The sequence below is a fragment of the Rissa tridactyla genome, chromosome 5, assembly GCF_028500815.1.
Source record: "Rissa tridactyla isolate bRisTri1 chromosome 5, bRisTri1.patW.cur.20221130, whole genome shotgun sequence".
Taxonomy (NCBI): domain Eukaryota; kingdom Metazoa; phylum Chordata; class Aves; order Charadriiformes; family Laridae; genus Rissa; species Rissa tridactyla.
This window is the reverse complement of record NC_071470.1, coordinates 56,273,960-56,298,723: the sequence shown is the minus strand read 5'-3', so window position 1 is coordinate 56,298,723 and position 24,764 is coordinate 56,273,960. Positions and strand designations below refer to the sequence as shown.

Below are 24,764 nucleotides of genomic sequence, written 5' to 3'. Positions count from 1 at the left end.
TGATACCAACCTGCTGGATGTTCAGAAACTGCAGCTGTGATAAACTCTGCTTTATAGCTTTTAAAAGATGTCACATTTGGCACAGAAGTCCCTTAACCACAAGTTATTGGTGGCTCAGTGAGTATTCTGGCAAAGTGTTGCAATGAGCTCGTTCTTTTCTGATGTTCTTCCAGCCACTGTCAAAGGGCAGATCCTGAGGTGGACTTCTCATATAGGGCTACCAAAGGGGTCGTCACCTTAGAAGGAGCTTTACCTGTGAACCTAACGTGTATTGTAGCAGGTCCACAGAGGCCTATGCAAAATGATTTCAGAATTCAGGACTTCAAAGACTGACATTTCAGATTTAGGATTTCAAAGACTGACATTATGCTGTTGACAAACACTCTTGCAGACCTCGATGCTCTCTAAGCACATTTATAAGACAGCGAGGTGATAATAAAGGGCTCTGAATGAATTGGCAACCAAATTAAGTAGCTTCATAAAGCACAAGTTTTGAAAGATACTGTAAAGCTAGTGCAGTGGTAATTAGAAAACTAGACAGGCTTAGGGAAATTAAAACTGCGAGTCATTGTCACGTATGTCCTGGAAAAAATCTATGGGTTATACTGACACAAAAAGCTTGTGTTCTTAAAATTTCCACATGTACATTTTTAAGCATACTGAAGGTAAATTAAGAAAGACATAGTACTTACTCTTCTTCATATATCTTTCTGCAAAAGAGAAGAAAACAAAACATATATTAGATTCCTCCTAAAAGGATTTATACAGATCAGGGGCCAGATTCTCAGATACACTTCAGTAACACAGAGCAGCCGTAACTGGCCAGTTAACTGAGGTTTATGGCTGCTATGTGTCAGCAGAACTGCACAAAACAGCCAGAGGGTACTGGTGAATCTGGCCCTATATCTTTTTGAAAGGACAGCCCCAAATGAGAAAGGATTGTCAGTAACCTGGCTTTGGCTATAAGATCCAGCCTTGTCTTAACACGGTCAGAGAAGGAAGTTTGGGTCACTGTGCTAACGACGGTAGAGTATGACCAAGTCCTTAATACAACAAGTAGAACTAAACATGTCATTCTTACACTTTATATACATTCCCATCTACTCTCTTTAAATAGAAAGGTATTTCTAAATGAAAAAGAATACATTGCAGCCTTTTAGGATATAGAATCAGTGAAGCTGTTAATTTTTGTAGGCTCCACATCAACTGAAACCTCTTCAGAGTACGATGGTGTTGATACATATACTGAAAGCAGCAGGGATGTAAAATTGTAGTTTGGAAACATGCAAACACGCAAATAGAATATTTTCCTTATGGTATGAATTCACTCAAATGCAAGGGAACCAAAATGTGGCTCTATCTCTGTGTTAGGCTTTCCTGATGCCACGTCATCAGCCACTGCTTTTTGACTGCCTGCACTCTTATCTCGTTGCCCACTGGTGCCTAACTGAGCATCTGGGAGCTGGTGCTTTTTCATCGCTTCTGCACTGTCAGCACTTTGCGTGCTTATGACGTCCCTCTGCCCTTGTAAGTTGACCAAGCTACTTCAGGCTGAAAGCAGAGCAGGTAGTTGCCAGCATCCTTTCATTTTTACCAGCTGCATTTCTTTGGCTAAGCTAGCAAACAACATCCCCAGTTTGCATAATTGCTGCTGAAACACAGGACTCTACAGAATTTGGATTTGCACATGTCTCCAAGGCAGACACCTACATTTTGGGATGGAATTTCTCCTCTTCAGCCAACAGAAGGAATAGGAATCTCAGCATGGCTAATTAAATCTGATTTGTCTGTACAGATGTGCAGAGTGCCACTCTCAAACTGCTCTTGATATAGCAGTTGTTTTTCACATGGCAGATATTACTCAGATGAGGAACAGAAGCCTCTAGTAATGTTATCCCATTTTAATTTTTAAAAAATGGAACACTATTCTTCCAAGAATAAAAAGATTATTTAAGAAGTAAACATTTTTCAAGAATAATTGTCACCAGCCCCTGCATTTATTATGTTTCACAATGGAAAATAGCCTATAACTTCTTTGGTAAAAAATGCTGCATAATTTTCTTCCTAGGACAAATATTCTCCAATCAAAAGTAACGGGCTTAGGTGACCACAGCTCTGCATTTGAGCGTGCACTTTCAGGTCTTAGTATTTGAATTGGCTGCAATCTTTAGGCACTGGGAAAAAACACAATGGAGTATACATGCAGCAGTGCTTTTTTCATTGGTTCCTGTTTAAAGGCTAATCAGGAAAGAACAAGACAAAACAAGGCTTCATTGTGAGCAAGGCTTTGTCACTTCCTGCTAGCAAAGGCTACAATGGCTCAGCAGAAAATATCCTTTCTCTTCACAAATCCCAGCTGTGATGTTGGAACAGGAGCTCCTCTTGCTGGCTCTGGAATTCAAGAGGCAGCATCCACCCTAGCATGCATGGGGACGATATCTTTTGTCTTTATTTCCTTCCATTTCCCCTTGTCTCAGCAGCAGGAATGACTGAATGACAGCAGCGGCTTCTCTTGATTAGCCAGAAAAGAATATTGTAGGCATCAGCAACTAAAACACCCCCTTAGGGAGATACCTGGCCATCCATTAGGCTGAAAGCCTGAGTTTATATGAAAACCTATTTCTTTCAACTTCCAGGGTAGCTAAAGCCTAAGTAACCCTGCACATATACTTCGTTATGTATTTAATAACTAGACATGTTGCACAAATAAGCCTTATTTTCAACATAATCTGTCTTCAAAGTGAACATTTCTCTTCTCATGTTTTTAATATTTTCCTCCAAGTGAAATCTTGGACATATTTCCCATCTCCTAAGTCTTAACACATCTCTACAGACTGATCACTAACTGGGGTGTGGTTGAAATATCTGTTGCTGACGTACACTCCATTATTTGTGATAGCTTCACACCTCTCCTACAAGTATGCAGCATGGGCTTTTCCTGGAGCTGGAGCTAGACCTCTGATCTCAAAGACTGTGGTGCATTCCCTCCTGACAGCTCTTGTGTGGTGCTGTTGGGAAAGTGAGGGGGCAAGGGGATTTATGGGTGGGAAGAGAAGCACTCCCCATGGAGTGGATGAGGTGGTTCCTGCGACTGGCTGCAGGAGGAAGCTGCACTGAGGAAAGATGGATCCATTCTTCCGCAGCATCCCCAGTTCTCAGCACATTTCCCCAAGCGGCTGGCACTGGAGCACCTTCCACACAAAGCACCTTCCCCTGGTGGGACCTGGCAGCTTGCTCCAACTCTGATCACTCTCAAATACCCCCATCACGAGGGGTCCGGCACCACACAGCCGCTCCAGATCCCTGGGGCCTTGCAACAGGGGCCCAGAAACAGCAGTGAATGTGAATAGCTCCATTACAGGCTATTTTTATTCAAGCAATAGAATTGCTGAAGATGGGGGCAGCATGTTTCCTGGGAGCTGGGCAAGGTGTTCCCAATAGCCCCTGATATGATGCAGCATTTTTTTTGCCAGTACGGGGCACTGAAGCTAAGGGAAGAGCAACCTTTCTTGCGCTATTTTTGGCCATCTTAGAGAGAAAGAAATCTAATCATGGCCCCTGGCTTGTCATCTTTTCATGAAAGCAGCATAAGCCAGAGCTCCCAGCAAGCCTCATAAAACTCCGGATTTACAGGGGACCTTTCATCTACATCCATTTAAAATGTTCCCTGCCAGGCAACTGACTATGGACGGAAATCATCATTTGAAAAGATCTTACTTTAAGGACTGTATACAGTGTCTTAAATGCTGCTTCAGTTCTTCATCCTTTTCATAGGATTCCAGCATGGTGTGTGCATCATCGTGGCGATAGCAGTAGATTTTATATGTGTCTTCTAGTGGGCCTTTAATCTGCAAGAACACTTCCCCTGTTAAGGAGAAAAACAAAGCGTGTCAAGCCAGACAACAGCATCTCAGAAGGAGTTTTATTATTCCACCACATTAGCCGTGAGCTAAAAAGGCTGGCTTCCACTTTACTTCCCTTAGAAACGATCTTGCGTGTTTATGTGCATTATTTATTACATGTATTTCTCAGCTGCTCATCTTTGTCATAGCCAGGCACCATTATATCAGTGTTAATGCACAAAAATTCCCTCAGGAAAAGGCATGAAATCTCTACACCCTGCACCCCCTCATACGCAACCCCACCTTAATGCCCCTTCAGTGGAAACCACACAGCAGAGCTTAACTCTTAAGGGGAGACTTTTTTTGTGTCGTGGGCTGGCAGGAGGGATGAATGTAAGCCTGTTAATTTTCCTTTTGACTTTTTTTTCATCTGAATATGAACTTAAATGGGCTGTAACAGGAATAACGACTCCATCTCCCATTAGCCAGTTCACTTTCATCTGTTTTGCAAAATCCTGAAATGGCAATTGTTATGACATAGAATAGAGATTTTTCTTCACATGACAGAGGAACAACCTCTACCCCTCTCCTAATTAAATAAAACCACCGTGGATTACAGCCATTTCTATATAGTAACTAGATTTATATACAACTGGAAGGGGAAAACATTTCTATTTCCAGCCCTCTACACCACCGTTTTCCCCCAAAGAACAATTGGGAATTTTAGAGGCACTGAAGTAATCCTGCACCCATTTCCCATTTAATTCTGGTGACTAATTCTCTCAGCCTAAAACCCCTGCGTCAGTTTCTGCGTATGTAAGAAATATTATCCGAGTGGAGAAGGCAGGCTTCATCTCTTCTGCTGAGATATTCATTCGGTTCTTACATTCCTACGTTGCAGTGCCCTGATCAGCATCCTTGGAAATGCAAATAAAAACAACAGCAATGGTGAAAACTCCTGTCTTGGGCATTTACTGAAAATTACATCTATGTGGCAACCAGTCCAATGTTTTATAAACATTCCAGTTGAGTTATAGCAATGATTATTAAAGTTAAAAGCTGAACGCCACATTAATTGGGAACTCTCTATTCATTCACAGAGTGAGCGCCAAGCTGTCAGGCATACTGCATGTTTCATCCTGACCGGAGTGGGCTGTTTCATAATACATTGCATTGAACTGCTCCGTCTTAAAGTGAAAAATGATTCAGTTACCACAGTAACACAGCTCTGGGTTTTTTCCCCTAGCAGCGAAGGTTAACTGGGCTGTCTAATGCATGTGGGTTTCAAGGTGCAAATAAGGGAACAACAATGACGGAGCCAAGACCACATGAGTTCATTTTAGTTACTGTAAGGCCACAGTCAGAAAAGCACCGGCATCCCATAGTTAAATGCTCTTTAGCCGTCTGTCTTCTGTCTTGTGCTTAATGCTAATGCTGATGGCTACCAATGCACATCGCATCCTGACTTTCCCATGAACTCTCTATACAGGCCTTTATTAGCCAACAGTGTAAAGGAAACCCTTAACAAGCTTTGTCTTGATCCTGCTCCCTTGGCGCCTGATTCTCAGAGATGCTGAGCTCTCACAATTTTCAATAACTTTGAGCAGAGCTCCAAGTGCTTAGCATGGCCCATACTATGTTAAGCCCTCAAGAGATGTTACATTCTCAGTAGCAAAAATGCAAGCTATAGACTTACAGCTTATTTCAGCATTTACTAGAGGCTGGGTATTATCATTCTCTTCTCCAGAATGAGAGAGATGAGCCAGATCCGCTCACTGATGTATTGTGCCACAATGACAGATACTTTCATTGATGCTCAATGATGAGAAAAATTATGTGCTGATTTCACAGATACGGCCTTTTAAAAGCAGATGGATTTCTTAAGCCTAAAGTCCTTCTTGGTTCTGAGCCATATAGACTGAATCAGATGAGCTTTGGGCATATCACTGTGGGAGCTTGCTTCATGGACCAAAACCACATTGTATTTGGGCACAGCTCTAAAAATTTGGAGTCTTTTGTGCACTCTGACAGATGCAAATCTGCCTCATGCCTCTTCTTAAGTGTGGTGGTCGTCAGTCTCAAAGGGAAAACCCTAGGAGGAAGGCTTGAGTAACATGAACAGTTTCTCCCTGCGGCTTTCAGTGGTGCTTCCTGTTTCAACAGGTCTGGGAGAGGGAGGAAGAAGGGGTCTAATAGCTAAAGCCAAGGTGAGGTTACTAAGTCTTCATATTCCTCCGTATACAATATCCAGAACAGAGAGGAGAAAACATACAGGAGAGAACTAGAAAGGGTATTTAACCTCAGTGGCATTTAGCATCACAAGCCCAAGCACCACAAGAGGTCCATCTACATTAGCATTTTATCTCAGATTAGGAGAGGCTTTTGAAGCCAATCTCTCAGTATGCCTCATCTCCCATGCCTTGGCTGTGTGGTGGAGTAGTCACAGACACACGGACTGGACCCCTTTGAGGAATGTAATTATCAGAAAACGCACTCCGAGGGCACATCTTATGCAATCCAACTGTAAAGGGCATCTCTCGATCCACAGGGACAGGCAACAGCCAATCTGGAATAAGACCTCTTGAAACGCGTAGTACAGATACCAGGTCCTTAGCAGCAACTGTTTCACTCTACAAGTCTGCTCCTATTGGACATTACTACTTGTCAATGTGGACATAGCATAAGGTATGTAGAACACAGACTAAAAGAAGACATGAATATGAGCATGGTTGCTCGTTTTAGTTTCAAACTAATGAGTCAGCAGTTCTCCTCAACCTCACCATGACTGGGTTGCCTTCCAAAGTAAGGTATTTCAATGCAAGATATTTAAATACCATAAAAATGATAGAACATGATAGGTATACTATACGTTCTTAGCCTCCTTTTTCTATAGACTTGTTTTAACAACTTTTACACTGATTATGAAGATTTTGAAAACAAAATTATCACCTTGATGTACTTTTAGAGGATGACAAACTTACTAACTTATTGCTTAGAGTAATGCAATTATTCTCCCTGCTTTTGTCTCTGCCTTTGGAAGAACGTCTCACACCTTACTTGCCATTTTTCTCTGCCCTAAGTTAGCCAACTCTGATCCACAATCCCATACATTTTCATGGTTCTTTGGCTGATTCTGGAGAAATACACCCTAATAGATGGATTAAATTGTTTGTCTTTACTTCTGGATGTGGCAGGGAACTTAAAGGATGATTCTCTTGGCTGTGAGAAAGGCACTTCCGCTAGAATAGAACATTGCTTATTAAGGGTATGACTCATCATGATGCACTTTTATTGAAATACCGCCAAACAACACAGTCGCATCAAACTCTGTTAAGCTGTTGCCTTGGCAAACCAGATTGAGACATGCTAGAATTAATATATTTCACAAGCTTCATATGCTTTAATATCATGTTTCTTAGTCAAGCAGCAACTGTTAATTTTTTACACCATTATTTGTGAGAAGAGGGGACATTTGTCTAACATGTTACCTGTGGCATGTGGTCAGTTTAGGGAAGAAAGAACCTCTCTGATCTCTGAATCATGGCTGGAAGTTTTTTAAACTAAACTGGCTGACTTTGCACTGAAGCAAATTAAGAATTCTCACCTGATCCCTTAACGTGGATGACCTACTGCCTCTGCACTGAAGAAGTGGTTATGGGAGAGCTGATGAGTGGTAACTTCTTAAATCTCTCCAGCTCTGCCAGAATGTCAAGTGAATAGATGTAGCCTTAACATTCATGGCCTGACCTGCAGAACCTGTGACTGTTTTAACACATCCAGGGCCCACCCATCTGCTGAAAATATCCATGATCCCCTACAGACATTCCTGCACAGATTCCCACAAACTTCATGCCAATTACAGCTTTCTTGCCTTTACTGACCATGGCCCTGTGAAGCACAGTTAACCACATCGTGCATAAATTGTATCACCAGTAGATACCTTTACAATGTTTGGGGGGAGGTGGAGGGTGGGTTTGTGACGTGTTTATTATTCCAGTCATTTTTAATGCTTTTCTTGAATGAGACAATTATAAGTATGCAATATCAGAGTTGGTGTAGGCATGAGCAGAGTTAGGTAGGCACTGTCAAACTAGATGAGAAGGATATTATCAGTATGGGGCATAACTAAGTGCTGCAGCTTTTACTCATGCTAAACTCACTCCTTCCTTCCTTCCCCCTCAACATCCAGATGGATGGAAAAAGAGCAGCATGATCATACGAGTGCAGTAGAGCAACTGGACAGGTTTCACATGTCATTTTTCCTGTGTCGTTACGGACAGCTTGTAGCTTGTTAGCCTCTGGGAGTGGTCCTAGTTAAGTCTGATGAGGGTAGAGGACAGGAGAGTGTTATGTTTATTCTTTCACGTAGCTTTGTAGAACTCAAGAGGACAGTAAACATACCGATTATTTGCATGGGTGGTTCCACATCTGTCGTGGCTTCTTCCAACAACGACAGCAGTTTGGCTGATACTTGATGGACCAATTCAATGTTGCTAAACAAGCCATCCACGTCAAAGCGAGCAATCTAATAGAATACAAATATTAAGCAGCTACTGACGAAGGATAAAGAAGGACATTGTGTATTACAGACCTTCTCTTGCTATGCCCTGAGTGTTCAACACTCCAGGAAGCACCACTTCTGCAAAACCTCATATAAACATCCTCCTTGTGACTTCAAGGACACATATACAGTTTTCAAATTAGTATAATATGGTTGACGCAGTTAACAAAGGGCATGTTATCAAGTGCTTTTAACCTTATTTTGAACTATTCCTAATCTGAAAGTGTTTACCTAGGAAGGAAATAAATATTATCATCTCAATAAAGAAAAGATCCTCAGCTGGCTTTAAAATGATTGTTTACTTTCCCACTGAGGAAAAGAATAGTTGACAGTGGGCTTGATTCCTTAATTACCAGTTGCTAACAGAGGCCGCTACATAAACTGAGACCTTGGCACTTTGGTGCCACTACCAGGTATAAAGGCTGCCAGATAGTGGTACCATTTTAAGTTAGTTGTCCTATAAATACAAAAATACCTGCACACACAACATTGATTTCAGTGAACTGCATCAATTTACACCAACAGAAAATCTGGTTCCGTGTCCCTACTCATTTTAGAGCAAGTACAAAATTTCCAGGACGCATAGTTTTCATTCAGTAGTTATTTCTTTCCTCACACAGCAGGGCAATAGTTAATATTCAGGGACAATTGGAGATAGCCAGTGGTAATGTGCTAATACTGAGAACAAAGGCAAGGCTGATTTCAACATCCATCTCTCCATTAGAAACAGAATTGCTGGCTTACATAGCAGCTTACCAGATGCCAGGAGGATCAAATTGCATGCTATTGTAACAGAATCAGAAATACACTTTCAGTACTAATGCAGTTAATTTCTTTATAAGTATTATAGGGGCTAAAACATGTTTTATCCATTTGGAAATATGAAACAGATTCATTGCTAGGTCAATTTTCTAAATGCTATACTTCTCTAAACACATTACAAACTTTCAATATGGTAGTTTGTCCGAGAACTAGCCTTAAAACCATATAACATTCTTGAAAGCCTTTCAAAAATGCAGAGGTTATTAAATTTAGATAGTTATAATCGCTAAATTACTTTTCCTGTATACATCTAGCACAAGACTTCTGACCTCCACTCCAGCACAATGCCTACATAGTATTCGGAACTACCCTGTGCATGGGCACTTAGACACGTTAATACAGTGACAAAGGACAAAATCGAAATGCGTGTTTTCAGTTGGCTGGGAAAGAGCAAAAGAAAACAGCATGCTCGTCAAAAATCTCAGCGAGTCCAACCAGGGAATACTCTTGCTCGGTGCTGGCCAGGCTGGGGAGGGAGTCAAGTGGAGACTACTTCTAAGCAGATGAACAAGTGAGGAGGAAGAAGTCAAGAACTCCTTAAAGTTATGCCAGCAGATGCCAACTCTTCTGAAAATGGGTTAGAACAAACTCTGACAGAGTTTTAAGAAAGGAAAAAGGTCCTGCAGGAGCTTAAACAGCACAGGCTTTAGCTGGCCATAGCGTTTCCCAAAGAGGCAGTGCCAATGTCATCTGAAGACACTTTGGCACCTGTATTTTGTCACCAATTTAATAAGAAATCCTACATACAGAATACTTGGTTTAAGGTCTGTTTAAAATTATTTTTATTCTTTATTAACAGCAGATATCATTTGTGCAGCCTCTGTGAACACTATGTTGCAGGCCCCACAAATACAAATCTTTCTCTGGACAACCTCTTCTATTCCCAGCTTTCAGCCGCACAATTTTCCTACAAATTGAAATACTGTTGAGGAAAAGGTGCTCTTTGAAGTCTCAGCTTAAAAAGAAAATGAGTATCATTGGTCTAATAAGATCTTTTGCCTGAAAGATAGTTTATGAGCCTTCCTTCTTAAATGTACCTTTTCTGTGTAGAATGCAAATTTCTGAAGTGCTCACTGGTCTGTCAGGCATGGTATTTCTCCACCACAGCTGTCTGAAAGGCTGGATAAAGTTATCTTTATGATGGAATTTAACCTTGATGGGGAGGTTCATGCCATTCCAGGTTGTTATCATGGAAAATGCTTGGTTTTATAGGCTTCTACTGCTTTTGGAGGCGCCAGTAAAGGTCTGCCAGGGCATGTACCAAGGGTTATAATTACAGAGCAGTATGGAGAGGTGGAAGCTGCTGTTGCAGCCCACAAGCAGGGATATAGCACCCAAGCAGCCCTCTGGGCAAGTACCTTGATGCAGGCTTTATGCAAGTGCAGCACAAGTGTCAGGAGTGTATCTGACTTCCCGCTCTCCTCGCTACAGCCCTGGCACGTCCCTTTCGGGAAAGCTAGCTCTGGACCTGCTCCCGGCACTGCGTCACTCTCGCGCTGACACTTGTGCTTGCATTAACGTTATCTGCAAGCAGAATGTGGGTGAATTGAGACCTTGACGTCACCGCCTCATCCTCCGCCCCCAGCACTCACCTGCTTGTTTCTCAGGGGCTGAATCACTTCCTTGATGCAGAGATCCAGGTCGCTGATATAGTCTTTCTCTGTCTGCATGAGTTCCGCAATGATTTTCACCCTCTTGGCCATCATGCGTCTGCTAACTTGTTCTTGGTCCTCCTGCGGCGAAGCATCAAGGGTTGAGGACCCTGTCTGCGGGGCCATTTTTTCTGTTTAAAAGAGGGAGATTTGTGAGAAGCATCATAATACCATGTGCTCACCCAGCTTGCCCTGTGCAACCACAGGGGAATGTAACCGGTGCCTGTTGGAAACTCACAAATCACCATGGGGAGCAGGAAAAGAAACATAAGAAACGGTCATCCCAGATCAGACCGAGCGTTGTCCCATCTCCCTCCTCTAAAAGTGGACATGGTTTTGGGGAAGGAAACCGTCCATTTGGCAGTAAGAGGATAACCCACCACCAGCTCCCCTGGCTTTGATGTTATGCATGTGGGCAGAAATTTTCCACAGAGAAGGGGAGAGTCTGATCCTTGTCACACTGAAATTCAAGGATAGCTGATGCCGTTCTACTCCTTTGAAAACACAGTCTTGGTCTGACATCTATTATGATTTGGAGGATGGGAGAAAATGTTCCTGTGGAAGAAAAAGGCTGTGTTTACCATAAATAAACTTTACTGGAATAACCTTTGCTCTGTACAATGTAATGTTGAGTCTATTCATGGGAGGATGAGGGCTGTAGGTACTGGAAGACAAATTTTCAAATGAAGACAATGTTACCAACGATGATGATGATACCTGTAATTCTGTTTAAAAAGATTTCCTTGAAAGAGGCAAAGGAATTACAGGAGAATATGGCAAAACCTTTAATGATCAATAAGAAACATTTCTTGGAACGACAGAGATCATTGGGATGAGGACATTCTTAACTATTTTTCCATACTTAAGACCCAGAATATCTGATTTGTTCCAAATGCATGGAAACGCAAGTGAGTCTTCTACAGCTAAGCAATTTATGTATGCTACAGAACTTGCGCATAACCTACTTATCTGTAACGATGGTCTTCCCCTTAGTGGTTCATAAGCCAGCCTGCAGACACCCATGTCAGCTGTACAAAGGGCACCAAATTTTATTTGTGTACATTGAGAATCTGTATTTTTTGTTAGGAAAACACACACACACCAAAAAAAAACAAAACCAAAAGCAAGTGAAAGATTTCAGAGGCTATTCTGGTGTTTTTCTGCTAGCCACAAGATGGTGCAGAGCACCAACAAAGATGGGCATATCATTACCATTACTCATCTCTGTATTACCCAGGTCGTGCTTTGACAACACGGGCTTTTATTGCTCAGCGGTAAAGGACAGGAACTCTGCTGAGGATCAGACTGCTACGCCTTCGTGTCAACTTCTTGTAGGGAGCATACTGTATAATGAGGCAACAGCAAGCAGTATCTGATGCTTTGCTTGCTGATAGCCAATACTGAATATATTGCAGGCGTTTGAACTGATTGTCAAGGGTGAGGTCATGAGCGCTCAAGTGAGCGTGGAACAGCCTGCAGCTCACCAGTACACCACCGGCCAAGGCTGCAGATGATAACCTGGAGCTGGACTTGTGGGAAAAACAAGCAGCTTTCAGGAGAGAGGGCTTTGAGCCATCTTTGCGCTGAGAGCTGTAAAATGTTGTAAATCCAATGCATCATCATCCGCAAAACCTTCTACAATTTTGCTGACCACTGATATTCAGAAAGGACAGTTTTGTTATTAATCCTTCTCCCATCAGCTTTTGTAGTGATACTGTTGTGACCACAGCTATTGTTTTAAGTGGCTGCTTTTGGGACTGCACCTCTGCCTCTGTACTGCTAGGTTTAAACAGCGAGGACAAGGAACCCAAACAAACCAGGGAGGAGGGACTGCTTTTTCAGACTTTTTTCTATTTAGATGTACTTTTTTTTGGGTTTTTAGCCTTGAGGTCTGTGTATAACACAGGCATGAACATTTTGTCGCCAAGTTCGTACACAGACAATAAAATAGGAACATGATGAGGATGTCTCCTCTCCGCAAGAATTTTATCAAAAGAATTTTAAACTGAATCTTGCCCTAGTGAGTTCACGCTGGTGTGAGCGCATGGGCTTCAGAGGAGCTCATCCTGCTGCAGAGCCTGTCCACCAAAGGTGCTGTGTGCTGGAAGAAACAGACTCTACCCTTACTTAACAAGGAGGAGAACAAAACTGGTACCAGCATCACTCCACAGCTCCCTCTGAGCAATCTTCTGCTAGGGTTGCAGAGTGAGACCACCTTGCCTGCTGCTTACATGCTAAAATGGCTGGTACTTTTTCCTCTAAAAACTTTCTGTATGTAACCACACTTATAAATTCTAAAAGAACTACATGAACAATCCATTTCCGTTCCAGTTCTGCACCAAAATCAGCATTTTTCTTGAGATTGGGTGTGAAAATGTTTGCGTGTGTGTGACTGTATGCGAGAGTTCAGGGCGACTCCTGAGAAAGTGTAGAGAGGACCAGACATCCTGGAAGATCTCAGAAGTGTCATTTCGTCTCAGATGCAGTGCTGTTAGGATATCAGATGGAATTTGAAGGCAAACACAAGATGCTGTGCAAAAGAACTTTCTAATCTTTTATACTAGTGGCAGGGGAGGGCATTATATGAGCACTGTATCCCACTTCAGGCTTCAAGTCGCAATCCCTCGAGAGGCTGTTCTTTCGGTTTATGTCATTAGATCACCCTGATCAAATTTGATTCTTGAATTATGTCAGGGCTCATCTATTATCCTTATTGCATGATAGATAATAATGCCAGGAAAGAAAAAACTGTTCTCAACAGGAAGAAATAACCGTGAGAAATATCAGGCAGATGCTGTTTCCTTATAGAAAACATGTTTTTTAATAAATGTATCCTTTTGTTAAAAGTAATATAATTTTCCGTTTTCACTCAATACGTTCACTTTTTCATTTCAGGCATGTCTGTCTCTATAGAATGCAACAGCAAGATCCTGAAGTGACGATTACAGCAAAACCTGTGATTTCACGTTCAGCTGATTGGTTTTGACCAGTTTGTGAACATTAGTAGCTTGCTGAAATCCTTGTGGAGTAAATGAAACTTTAATGAATGCACAAAGAGCAAGTGCGTATTTGGAAAATAAGCAGACTCATTTCTACCTGGTAACGTGTATCAGCCCTGAAATGGTTTGAGAGAGAGGATTAGCAGCAAGAGACATTGCTGAGGATTAACTGTTAGAGTAAGAGTTTGTCTCATTTGTCCTCAGAGATGCCAGGTGTAGAAAAAAGAAAAAACTGTCTGTTGAATGGTTTATTAGACAGCTATGTCTTAAGACCAGTTCACAAAAAAGTAATTGGTACTTTTAGTTGGCATAAAAATGTAAAGTAGAAGGTAATGTTTGCAATTGTTGCTTTGCAATGTCACTTATCTGCAGGAGTCGTCTTTCTAGAGGACTTTGCTTTGGAGAAGGCAGCGATGACTTTGGTTTTCCAGCTGTGTATTGAAGTACATGGCTCTAGTTGCATGAAACAAGAGGTTCACTATGTGATGACATGGACAAAGCAGCCACATGTCCTACAAAAACAGTTTCTTGCAAGTGTGAAGTCTAAAAATGTCCCCCAGATGGAGACATCCAGCAATATAGTGAGAGCATGGAGGAACAGAGCCTGCAATGTGGAAAGCAGCAGCTCTCTTCTAGGCCCTGGAGAGGTACTGGGGGACCCACAGCAAGCGACCCGAGGAGCAGCCGGAGCAGGTCTGCAAGACCTACACGTGCAAATTTCCCTGCCTTTCCCACCTAGAGAGTGAGCAGCTCCCAGAGATCTGATCTATCCATCCTTCCTCCCAGGTAAAATGCTCAGGTTGGACATTACATTTGCCCTTGGGGACGGGACCTAGGTTTCTCCCCATCTAATGCTTTCCATCTGGAAGTGAAGGTGCTGGCACAGAATATAACAATGAGTACAGTGATGTTGGTGCATGGAGTAACAGGCTCCCTTTTCATTTCTCAGACAGCATTTGGAGGACACCAAAGGAACGCAAGTTCTGCACTCACGCTGTGCAATACAGGGATTTTGCCTGGCACAAGGGAGGAGTGAAGGCATAAGTTATCAAGGTGTAACAAACAAATTACAGCATTACTGTGTCTTCACGTATGAAACCTAAGTCACACACCACCCCAGATAAAATTATTCCTCTGTGAAAGCAAGTCCTCAGATAGCCTGTACCCTCAGATAACCTAGCGATTACACATGGGAATGTACACTGGCTTTTATCAGCTGGATTTGGGAATGAAACGCAGGCAGCCAAGTTCAGAGCCTGCTGCTGTGGCAGCTTTCCTCTCCCCTCCCACATCTCCCCTTGCACCGCGGCCCCGACTCTGCCCCTTACGCCCCTGCTTCCACTGCGGGTGCTGGGAAGGCTGCGGGGCACAGGGACACTGGGATCCTTGGAAGTAAGGGAGCCTGAAATGGGACAATCAGTGGGAAAGGATGGAGTGTCCCACTGCATGTGGGAGAAATGCATCACATGAGCTAACACACAAGTTTTACTGCAGATCCCCCTCCCCTTGTGAGGGACCGCTTCATGGGGGGGGGTCTTTATAGTTTTGCACCTGAGTCATTAGAGTGCGGCCACCCGGTGTAAACATGGCACAAATTAGATCTGCTGAACTCCAAGTTGGGCATTGAAATACAAAAGGATTGGGAGAAGGTTGTGGAAAATACCTTTTTTTCTTTTACTCACAGACGCACATAACAGCAGCATTGCTCAGGAGCGGGCTGCAAGTTACACATGCAAAAAGCCCCTTTTCTGAACACGGGAGGAGAACACAGCAGGACCAGAATGACCTTGCACCAGTCTTCCTGGGCAACAGGTTCACTCATAAAATCTGCATCAGAGATTTCCTTGCAATTAGGTCATTCAATCTTTGATCATTTTTCTGTTCCATAAGGTACAGAAAATATTTACGTTCAACACGCAAGTTCTTTCTTCAATTCCTTGACAGCAGACTGCTTTAATTATATGTGTGCTGACAGGACTACAGAGAGATCCCATGTGACCGCAGTGGAAGGGAAGAAAGCTTATCATCAGGTGACAGAAGAATGCCCTTATTGTTAGTGCCAATACTTACAAATAAACCTTTCCAGTGTGTCATATACCAGTATAAATATACCACTCCTGCAGCATTGAGCTAATATGTTAATAAAGTAAGAACCAAGGAAGGGCTGCCTCTGAACTGCTTCCCCTGGGACACACGCGCCTCAAGATTTGGCACAGATTAGCCATATGAACTGTGAGCTGTGTGACCCACAACACAAAGTATCCCAATTAATAAAACGTTTGCTAATATGCTCAGAGAAGGATCCGTAAGCCTCCTTGGGTCCTAGTGTTCACTCCTTCTTACCCTGGCTGTTGTGACTAGTTATGCTGCAGTAGCTCCTAAGAGTCCTAAGCCACACGGCAGGACTTGATTGTGCAAAGTGCTGTGCAAACACAGCAGCACAAAATGGATTCTGCTCTGAAAAAGATGAGCTCGCTTCCCAGCCTGGCTGCCACTGCAATAAGTTCAAGGAATAACGCCAGCTTTATTGCAGTGCAATTTAAAAGCATTAGATCCTCTGAGCTTAAATTTGGACGTGAGAAAATAAAAGTATTTGTTAGATTTTGATTTCTCATCACAGGGCACAGGGGGGTATTCTCATCAAGCCATCTCCTCCACTTCAGGAAATAATCTGGACTTTTACTCCTTACTGTACTTCAGCAAACCAGCCGCTCCAAAGATCAATACATTTTGCAGTGAAATAGGATATTACCTGCATTGTAGTCCATGGAAAGTTAATCAGTAAGTACAGCGCAAAGCAAATAAGGAACTGGGGAGAGGCTCCTAGCGGGAGGTGCGGAGAAGCTGTGTGCATGGGCAGCCCAGGCAGGAAGAAGCGGTGTGCTCTGCAGGCAGGGAGGAGGATGGGATGGATGGAGGAAGGTGCCCTGCTTGTGATGGAGTGAAGGGGGATGAGTTGCCTCTGACTGGGCTTGTGTGTATTGAGCTGTAGCAGCTGTCCAGGAATCTGTCTAATTTTGCAGGTTTCTGCGTCATTTCTGATGTCAGTTATTCCTCATAACTACATCGGACACAGGTGAAACGTGAAACTCTGAGTTCAGATACCAGCTCTGAGGCAATATATTGTGGTAGCTGTATGATTTGAATCACTGCATCTATTACAGGTACGTCACTGATGCATTTTAAATTGAAGCACGTGCAAATCATTTAACAGTGCGGTTGACCCATTCACAGCTAATGTTATAAGGGAGTTAGTATATAATAGATTTGTAAGACAAGGAGTATTTTCAAAACATGTATTGTCTCACTGAACACTGCAAATGCGATCTCTGATTCCTTCTGGAAACCCACTGTTTTCTATAGCTCGTTTTTCACACCAAGCACAAGTTTGGTTATATGATTATTAACAAAAACCAATGATCTGTCCAAAATCTAACAGACAGTGAACTATGTTTTAATTTCCTTTTCATGGCCTGCCTTTTTCTATTGATAGCATCTACCCCCATGAAACACTGTATCTTAACCTGCCCTGATCTTGCAAGAATTTATGTGCCACCAAGCAAATTCCTCCTACCGAAATACTTAGGTACTCACAGAATGGTAGCTTTAGGTTAATTTAAAGACTGATCCCAATATTAATGCAATACATAGATATTAATAAAGTTACTTTTACAGCTGCTGCTGATGGATTTTCACTGTAGTAAAGAGACCAACTCCTACCAGCTAAACGGTATAGATAATACACTCAAAAACAGAGCTGCTAAATACCATGTTGTGCCATTGCTGAAGGACAGTAGCAAGTTCTTCCATTCCCCTTGAAAGGACATATGTGAAGGATTTGCCAGTGAATGTAGAGCAGAGCACTGCATAGAAATATCACACGAGCTGTGTCTTAGCTCTTATAAAGACTCTTGATACTCTTTCTGCATCCACCACAAATGCTAGTGAATACATCTTCCTTAACCGCATACTTCCTTCTTTAGAAAAGTGATGCTTCGGTCCAGTTGATGGAGCTATGGAAGAAAAATATATATGTGGCTTGAGGTATTTCTGGACTCATCCAAGAATGCAACTGCAACCTGAGTTCTGGATGGCTGCGTGGTTGTACCACGAACTTGACATTTGATAGCAATCACCTTATTTTCCCCTATCCAAAATGGGGCTTCAGGCATTTGGTTTTCTCATAGGATGAGTTGAAATAGATGCACTAGTGCTTGCCAAGCTCTTTGAGAACATAATGGTTACTTTGCATCTTGTTTCCTTTTCAAAAAGAGTACAGACAGGAGGTGTTGCACGGCCATTCACACCAGATAAGCTATTGAATAGATGTGCCTAGTATAATAATTAACAATGAAAATGCTTTCTTGTGTTTTTAATGAATCCTTAATTTTAAAGTTAAGAGGTTTGCACCTTTGACAATGCTATTGTGCTCGTGTTTGTAGACTTACAGAGCAAACCACCTTGATTACCCTGGAGATCTGGGTGGTAGGCTCCCTTTCTAACTCTTTATAGCAAACATTTTGGATTCTGTATAAAACGGCAAAACTTAAGAGAAATCCAAAAGCAGAAAGTGAATTCTCTGGAGTTTCTATGCATGACTGCTTGTTCTCTTGTTTTGGGTTGGGTTTTTTTTAATTTGTTTGTTTATAGACTTTTATTTGGGGACCTATATGTCCAGCACACTGAGCTGCACTTTGAGTGTATACTTCAGAGCTGCTGGAAATGGCTGGGGGGGCAACAGCCTGGTTTCTACTCAGGGAACCATATAAAGCACGCAGAGGACTGGAAGGGCCCTCAAGAGATGTCTCGCCCATGCCTCACCTTGTGCAAATGTGCTGCAACACTGGGTAGGCATTGCAGTGTGAAGACAGCCTGGTCCCCGCGCTTTGCCGCGATTGCCTCCCAGTAGCAGAGATGGGTCCTCCAGCCCCTGACTCTTGGCTTCCCAGCCCCGCTCACGGGGAATTCCCTTCTGCAGGGTTTGCTCCTGTCTTACACATCCTTGTCCATGCTAATACCAACCACAGTTCTGAAGACTGTTAGAAAACACACTAACAGGAGACTGTAGAAGAGAGGGGCAACTAAACACAGAGCTTTTCCACCAATTCGTATGGGAAGCAAGTGCAAATTATTACTGTTTGTATCTTTTTGCAAAGCATTTACCATTCTAGGGTGATTGGAGAGTCCCGACCTGGTGATACACAACAGACCGTTTGTTTATGTCACCAGCAGATCTGTTGGGTTTTCTTGCCAAGAACAGAGAACTCAAAAGCTTTGTGCCAACAAAACCACTTCCCTCACCTTGGAGTAAGCTGCTTCTCATCCAAGTGCTAGTGAGAAAAATGAAGAACATAAAGGTGTACAATCATTACACATCATCAGTGCTGGCAGGTAACACATTAGGTCTGGGATCATGGATCCCATTATTATCAGATCCAGGCACATCTAGCTCAGCAAAATTTGATCCAGATCAGGCCTTGGTGCGCAAGCGCATTTCTTTCTATTGCGACTGTAAATGCGCTTCATAGGAATTTCTACCGACTTTGTATTTTCACTCAGAGGACAGGAAACTCCAATATAAAGCCTGCAAGTACCTTGTTAGCCCATCACCATTTTTCTTGAACAAATGCAGACAAGCAGAGTGATCTGATACCAGGCTAGTGCTTTGCAATAGGTGGCTGCGGCAGTCTAAGCTGGTGGCAGGAGCCGTAAAGCTGGATTTACCATCTCCTTGGACCGCTGCCATAAACATAACTTCATGCTCTGCCGCGGCTACCTAGGCTTCCCGGCCTCCTTTGCTCCTGATTTTAAACAGGAGACGTTAATGGCATGAATACACCTGGCACGGAACAGAAAGATCTCACACTTTTTGCTGGGTACCGCTCTGATAACCTTGACCTCACCTGGGCAACCCCTTTCAATGAGTTAAAAAACTGCTGGTTTGGTGGGACGTGTGCCAGGAACTTGCCTGCCCAGCCGTACCCTGAAACACCCCCGCCAGATCCCTGCAGCGCGTGCCTGACTTAAGTGACAATTTTTCATCTTCTCATTGATTAGCTATCACAAAGAGGGAAGAGCATAATCAATGAACCGCTCTGTTGTTTTCAGCGCATACAGCCCCCATAGAAATCCCATTATTTTCAGGTTTATTATTTTATTTTCAGCTTTTATTGTCTCTCTTGAAGGAATGCTACTTCCTAATTAAGTGCATCAAAACCATAATAAAGCAACCTAAAGTATTTTCCTATTTTATTTCCCCATAAAGGATTATTGCCACAAGAGTGATTGTCGTTAGGCAGTTATATGACTATTAGTAATACATGCTTATATTATAATCATACTCAAACCCCACATTTGTGATGGGATCCTGTTGTTCAAGACCCTGGACACCCACAGAAATTCATGTTCCAGAGCACTCCCAGAAATAGCCATACACATTCTTCACGCTCTTCCTACATTTTGGCATCCCATTTAATTTTTGATTGACAGGCCCAATACTGACATAATTTGCCCATTTCTGGTCCAGATGCAATTTGGTAATTTGAAAAGAAACCCTCTCCATAATGGTAGAATTTGAATCAGCATATCCATCAAAACATGTATTTGGACGTACTTCAGTTCGGTCTTATAGAATCTGAGCAACAGATAAACATCTTATAGATCCTGGTATTTTTAACTGAAAGGAAAAACTGCCCTCGATGATTCTAATTAGGTAGCATGTACCCCACTTGGTATGACAGCCAAAGACAGATAGGATGCAGCCATCGTATTTTCACATTACTGTTTGCGTTGCAAATGCGTTCCGGTGACGAACTAGAAAGACCCCAGTTGCATACAGATTTTGCAGGAATGCACCAAAACCTTCGATTTTGCATCCTGTCTACACAACACTATTTAGAAAAATCAGGGGAAACATTTCACAGCCTGGAAGCAGGGGACAAAGTTGAGAGGGGGCAATTGCTCACTCCAACTGTGAGTGCGTGCGGACAGAGACTGACATTCCCTTCTTTATCTCAAGGCTGCAGCCTGGAGGGTGTCGAGGTACCACCCCAGCCCAGAGCATCCCTCGCAGCAGAGTACCAAGCAAGCTTCCCCAATACCTTGTAATTTCTGGCTGTATTCTGTCCTGTCGGACTGACTCCTCCTCAAGGTGCCGTGGTCCCCGGTGGCACTGGTGCTCTCCACCACGGGCTCTGTCCTCCTCCTCTCCCCCATGTACAGCTTGTTCCTCAGCAGGGCCAAATTCCTTTTCCTGCCCCCCACGCTTTCCTTTCCCGGACAGTCCGTGCTCGTCATGGCCAGCCTTGCTTGGTGGTGACAGTGGCAGGCGGGGGGGCAATAGCTTGGTTTTTGGGGAGGCGAACTCTCTGCCCAGATGAAGGCTGGTGGCTTTGGGCTTGGTTTTGGAGCAGGGCTCCGCAGGGCCCTGGCTCAGCCCTGCCACCTGTGCCGGAGCGGCTCCACCCCCGGGAAGCTGACGCCCCAGGCAGTGTTTGCATTCACCTGCCTTGTGTGCAAGCACGCCTGGCGGGGCCGGTTCCAGAGCCAGCCCCAAACCGCAGCCGCTCGCTGGCCCTTTCCCTGCTCCAGGGTACAATCCTCGCCCCGACGTGGGGCCCGGGGGTGCAGGTACCCCGGCGCGGAGTCGCATCCTCCCGGCTTTGGCTGGGCCGCCGCTGCCGCCCGCTAGCAGGGAGATGCCCGAGTGCAGCAGGGCACGGACACGCTTACATCGGGTGCCTTCCTTCTCTGCGCTGCCAGGGGGCAGTGGGGAAGCAGAGGGCAAGGCACATGGGAAGGGGAGGCCAGCCGCCCCCTTGACCCTTCCTCCTTCTCTTTTCCTGGGGCTAGCACCCAACCTGCAGCCTGGGCAGGACCCCAACTCCTAGCCTAGCTAATTGCTGCTGCCAGGCTGCCAATCCCACCGAGATGTGTAGCTTTTAAACTGGAAACTCCTGATCTACAGGTTTGAAGGGAGACTGATCCCCCAGGACAAGGAAGAAAAGAGCTGGGAGGAAGATGAAAACCCCTCCGTGAGACAGTAAGCAAGCATGGAGCCAATGCTTGTCTCAAACCAGGCTGTCTCCTGCTTTACACTATGCATAGAGAAGTGACATGAAAGCCTGCCAGGGACCTGTGGAGGCTGTTGTAACAAATCACTGTGCTCCAGTGGCCGAAGAAGTGGACAGCAAAACACCTGCTTGTAATACCTCTGGATCAGCCCCTGGAAGAGACCTCATTATCCTGTCTGTTAGCAATGGCCTCTGGCATGCAGGCACTGTCTAGTGATCCTCCATAGCGCCAGTCTAATCAAGCTCATGTTAAAACAGCAGGAGCTGCTGGCATCTAAGCTTGGACCGGACTTACCCTGGGAAGAGCCCCAACAGCCATCAGTAGCAATCACTGCCGCTGCTGTGATAGCCACCCCCTGCGGCCCTCCCTGCTCTAGGAAATGCCTGGTGGGAGCCCCATGGTGCTGCCTAATCGGTGTCAGTTGCACGCACGCTCACTGCCACAGCATCTGCTGGGGGACACAACTAACGTCCCTCTGACAAACGCTGGCGGAGCATATTGCTTTAGCATTGCCACGCTGCGTCCCCAAAGGGCTGTGTAGTAATAAACAACAAGCGGGGATGCAACGTAGTAGTGTAACCTCATTTCCAACTTTTATTTTTCTTGAAGAATCTGGTCCTGTGATGCAACCTTCTGATCAAAGCCCCTCATTTCTACCCAGCAGTGAAAGGAAAAGGTTATGAAACTGTTAAGCAATTTACTACGTCAAATTGCAGCACTGTGCCAGTGCTGCACAAAGTGTCCAGCCCAAACACACAGCCTGGCAGAGGAATAAAGTGGTGAGGGAGGGGGATACTGGGAAGACTGTGCTCGCGCAGAGAAGTCACATATTACGTAGGCAATTCATGTGTTAGTCTCGCCTCCTCTTTGATATTCCCTAAGAAACTCTTTTTGTTTTGCAAGTCAGACCACAAAAGTTCCTTGAAAGGCAGAGCAGTGGTGATGCGTAAGCAGGGACTGACTGACCGACCCAGTGGCACCCTTGTGGCAAGCACTGAAGCCCCAGCAACAAGTAAACAGATTAAGGTGGGAGTTGAGGGAAATCAGCTACCCCATTTCCTTGCGCTAGGGACTTCCTGAGGGCTTTTCTTTTTTTTCCCAAAGCAAAGGCTTGGCATTCAGGGAGGGTGGTAAAACTGGTTTAAACAGTCACCACCCTGACTGTCCCCCTCCCCCAGATAATTTTTGTTCCCACTATTGCTGCAAGGTGTAAACACCCACATTGGAGAGTAGATGGAGGAACTGATCTGGCTGAAAGCTCCCTCCCTGCCCCCTTTCCCCTGGGCTATTTTCCATCTGGATGTGTGATCCTGTTTAGTTCACCACCCAGCTACGCAAGCAGTTGTGGCAGCATGAGGCAGGGCATGATGCAGGGGCACATGTGAGCAGCTGGGGATAAGGCTGACAGTGCCTTAAGTCAGCATTGCCCGAGGAAGGTACTGCCCCCAGCCAGGATTTTATCGTGTCATGCTTTTCAGAAGGCGCAGGTCCCATCCTTCATATGAGATTTCATTATATTTTTTTAAATTAAGATGGTTTGGGGGAGAAGTGGGGAATATATTTTGGCTGGCTGGAGGTGGAAGAACAAACTTTATAAAATTCTTGGCTTTGTAGCCTCTCTGCCACATATGCAGAGTTGCAGCCAAGATAGGATATAGCAAAGTTTGTTCAGGTGTTTATTACGACAGCAACCTATCCACATGCAAAAGTTGTCTTCCTCTTCCTCCTCAACTCAGTCACAGGGTGTGAAAAGGTATGTGTTCATTCAGCAAGGGAACAGTTGCGGGGAACGCCTGCTGAGGTTTGCTGCTGCCTTTGTGCTTGCAATGGTTTACCTGGCTTCAGCCAGCAGCACTATTTCTGAGGCAGTCAGGAGCCCAGAGCTAGCTTGCACCGCAGTTTGGAAATGTAGATGAGTACTTTTTGCAACCTCAAAATATCTCCTCTGTGCCACTCAGCATGGAAAAGGCTGAAAATAGCATATCTTCTGTGACACTCCAAGTGACGGGGATGCATTCAGTAGCTTCCCTATTCCCTCTGGAGGGAGGGTGCTTTGAGACACATCCTGGTTTATCCATCATCACATTAAATCCAATAATTGTTTTACACTAGTGGGCTGTGCCAGCCCAGCCAGTAGGAGAAATACGTAACAACAATCAGAAGCGTATTTAAGCAAGAAACCCTTATAAACTCTTATTACTGTTTACTTTACCTGTAGTGTAACAAAATGCCACGGAAAGCACGGTCAGAACTGCATGTGAAGTACTCGACTTCAGCTGCCATTCGCAATGGTACAAGCAACCCTCTCTCAATTGCCAAATTCCTTCTGTCCCCAGTAACAACTGATGGTCAAGCAGAATCAAAGCCACTAATCCGCACAACAAGAGGGAATATTTGGCATCTACACGGACAAAACGCTCTTTTGACAATTAACGCGAAAATCTCTTTAACCGCTGTATGTTGTGCTCATTTAATTCTCCTAAGCAAACTGGAATCCAGTTGATGTGAGCACTCACACAGGAGTTATTTGCACGGAAGCCACCCTGCTTAAGAGACAGAACAGGTGCTGGTGTCAACACAGACAATATTGGCATTGTGTTCCCGAGCAACTGTATTAGGCACATATAAGAGCTTATTGTTGTACGGTCAATGCTAACCTTTATCTCGGTCCCAAGCTATAAATGAACCGGGAGCGCCATCAAGACTGATGGCCATTAAGTAAGCAAACAGTTATTTGTTTTCTTGTAATACCTCACAGCTGTTACAGAAGATTTCTTTATAACTTAGTATCCCAGAGCATACATGATAAATGGTG

The 24,764-nt window shown here is 44.0% G+C and overlaps 1 protein-coding gene across 1 annotated transcript in view; it reads right to left on the bottom strand.

Moving 5' to 3' along the window:
• The window catches only part of ARHGEF38 (Rho guanine nucleotide exchange factor 38), a 36,016-nt gene extending 14,844 nt beyond the window's left edge, over window positions 1-21,172 (bottom strand). Inside the window, exons 1-5 of the mRNA XM_054203158.1 lie at window positions 20,977-21,172; window positions 10,818-11,008; window positions 8,244-8,367; window positions 3,718-3,865; window positions 693-710 (exon numbers count right to left, since the gene is read on the bottom strand). Of these exons, the coding sequence (XP_054059133.1) occupies window positions 693-710; window positions 3,718-3,865; window positions 8,244-8,367; window positions 10,818-11,008; window positions 20,977-21,172 (677 nt within the window). The remainder of the gene's footprint in view (window positions 1-692; window positions 711-3,717; window positions 3,866-8,243; window positions 8,368-10,817; window positions 11,009-20,976) is intronic.
• Window positions 21,173-24,764: the final 3,592 nt, after the last annotated feature.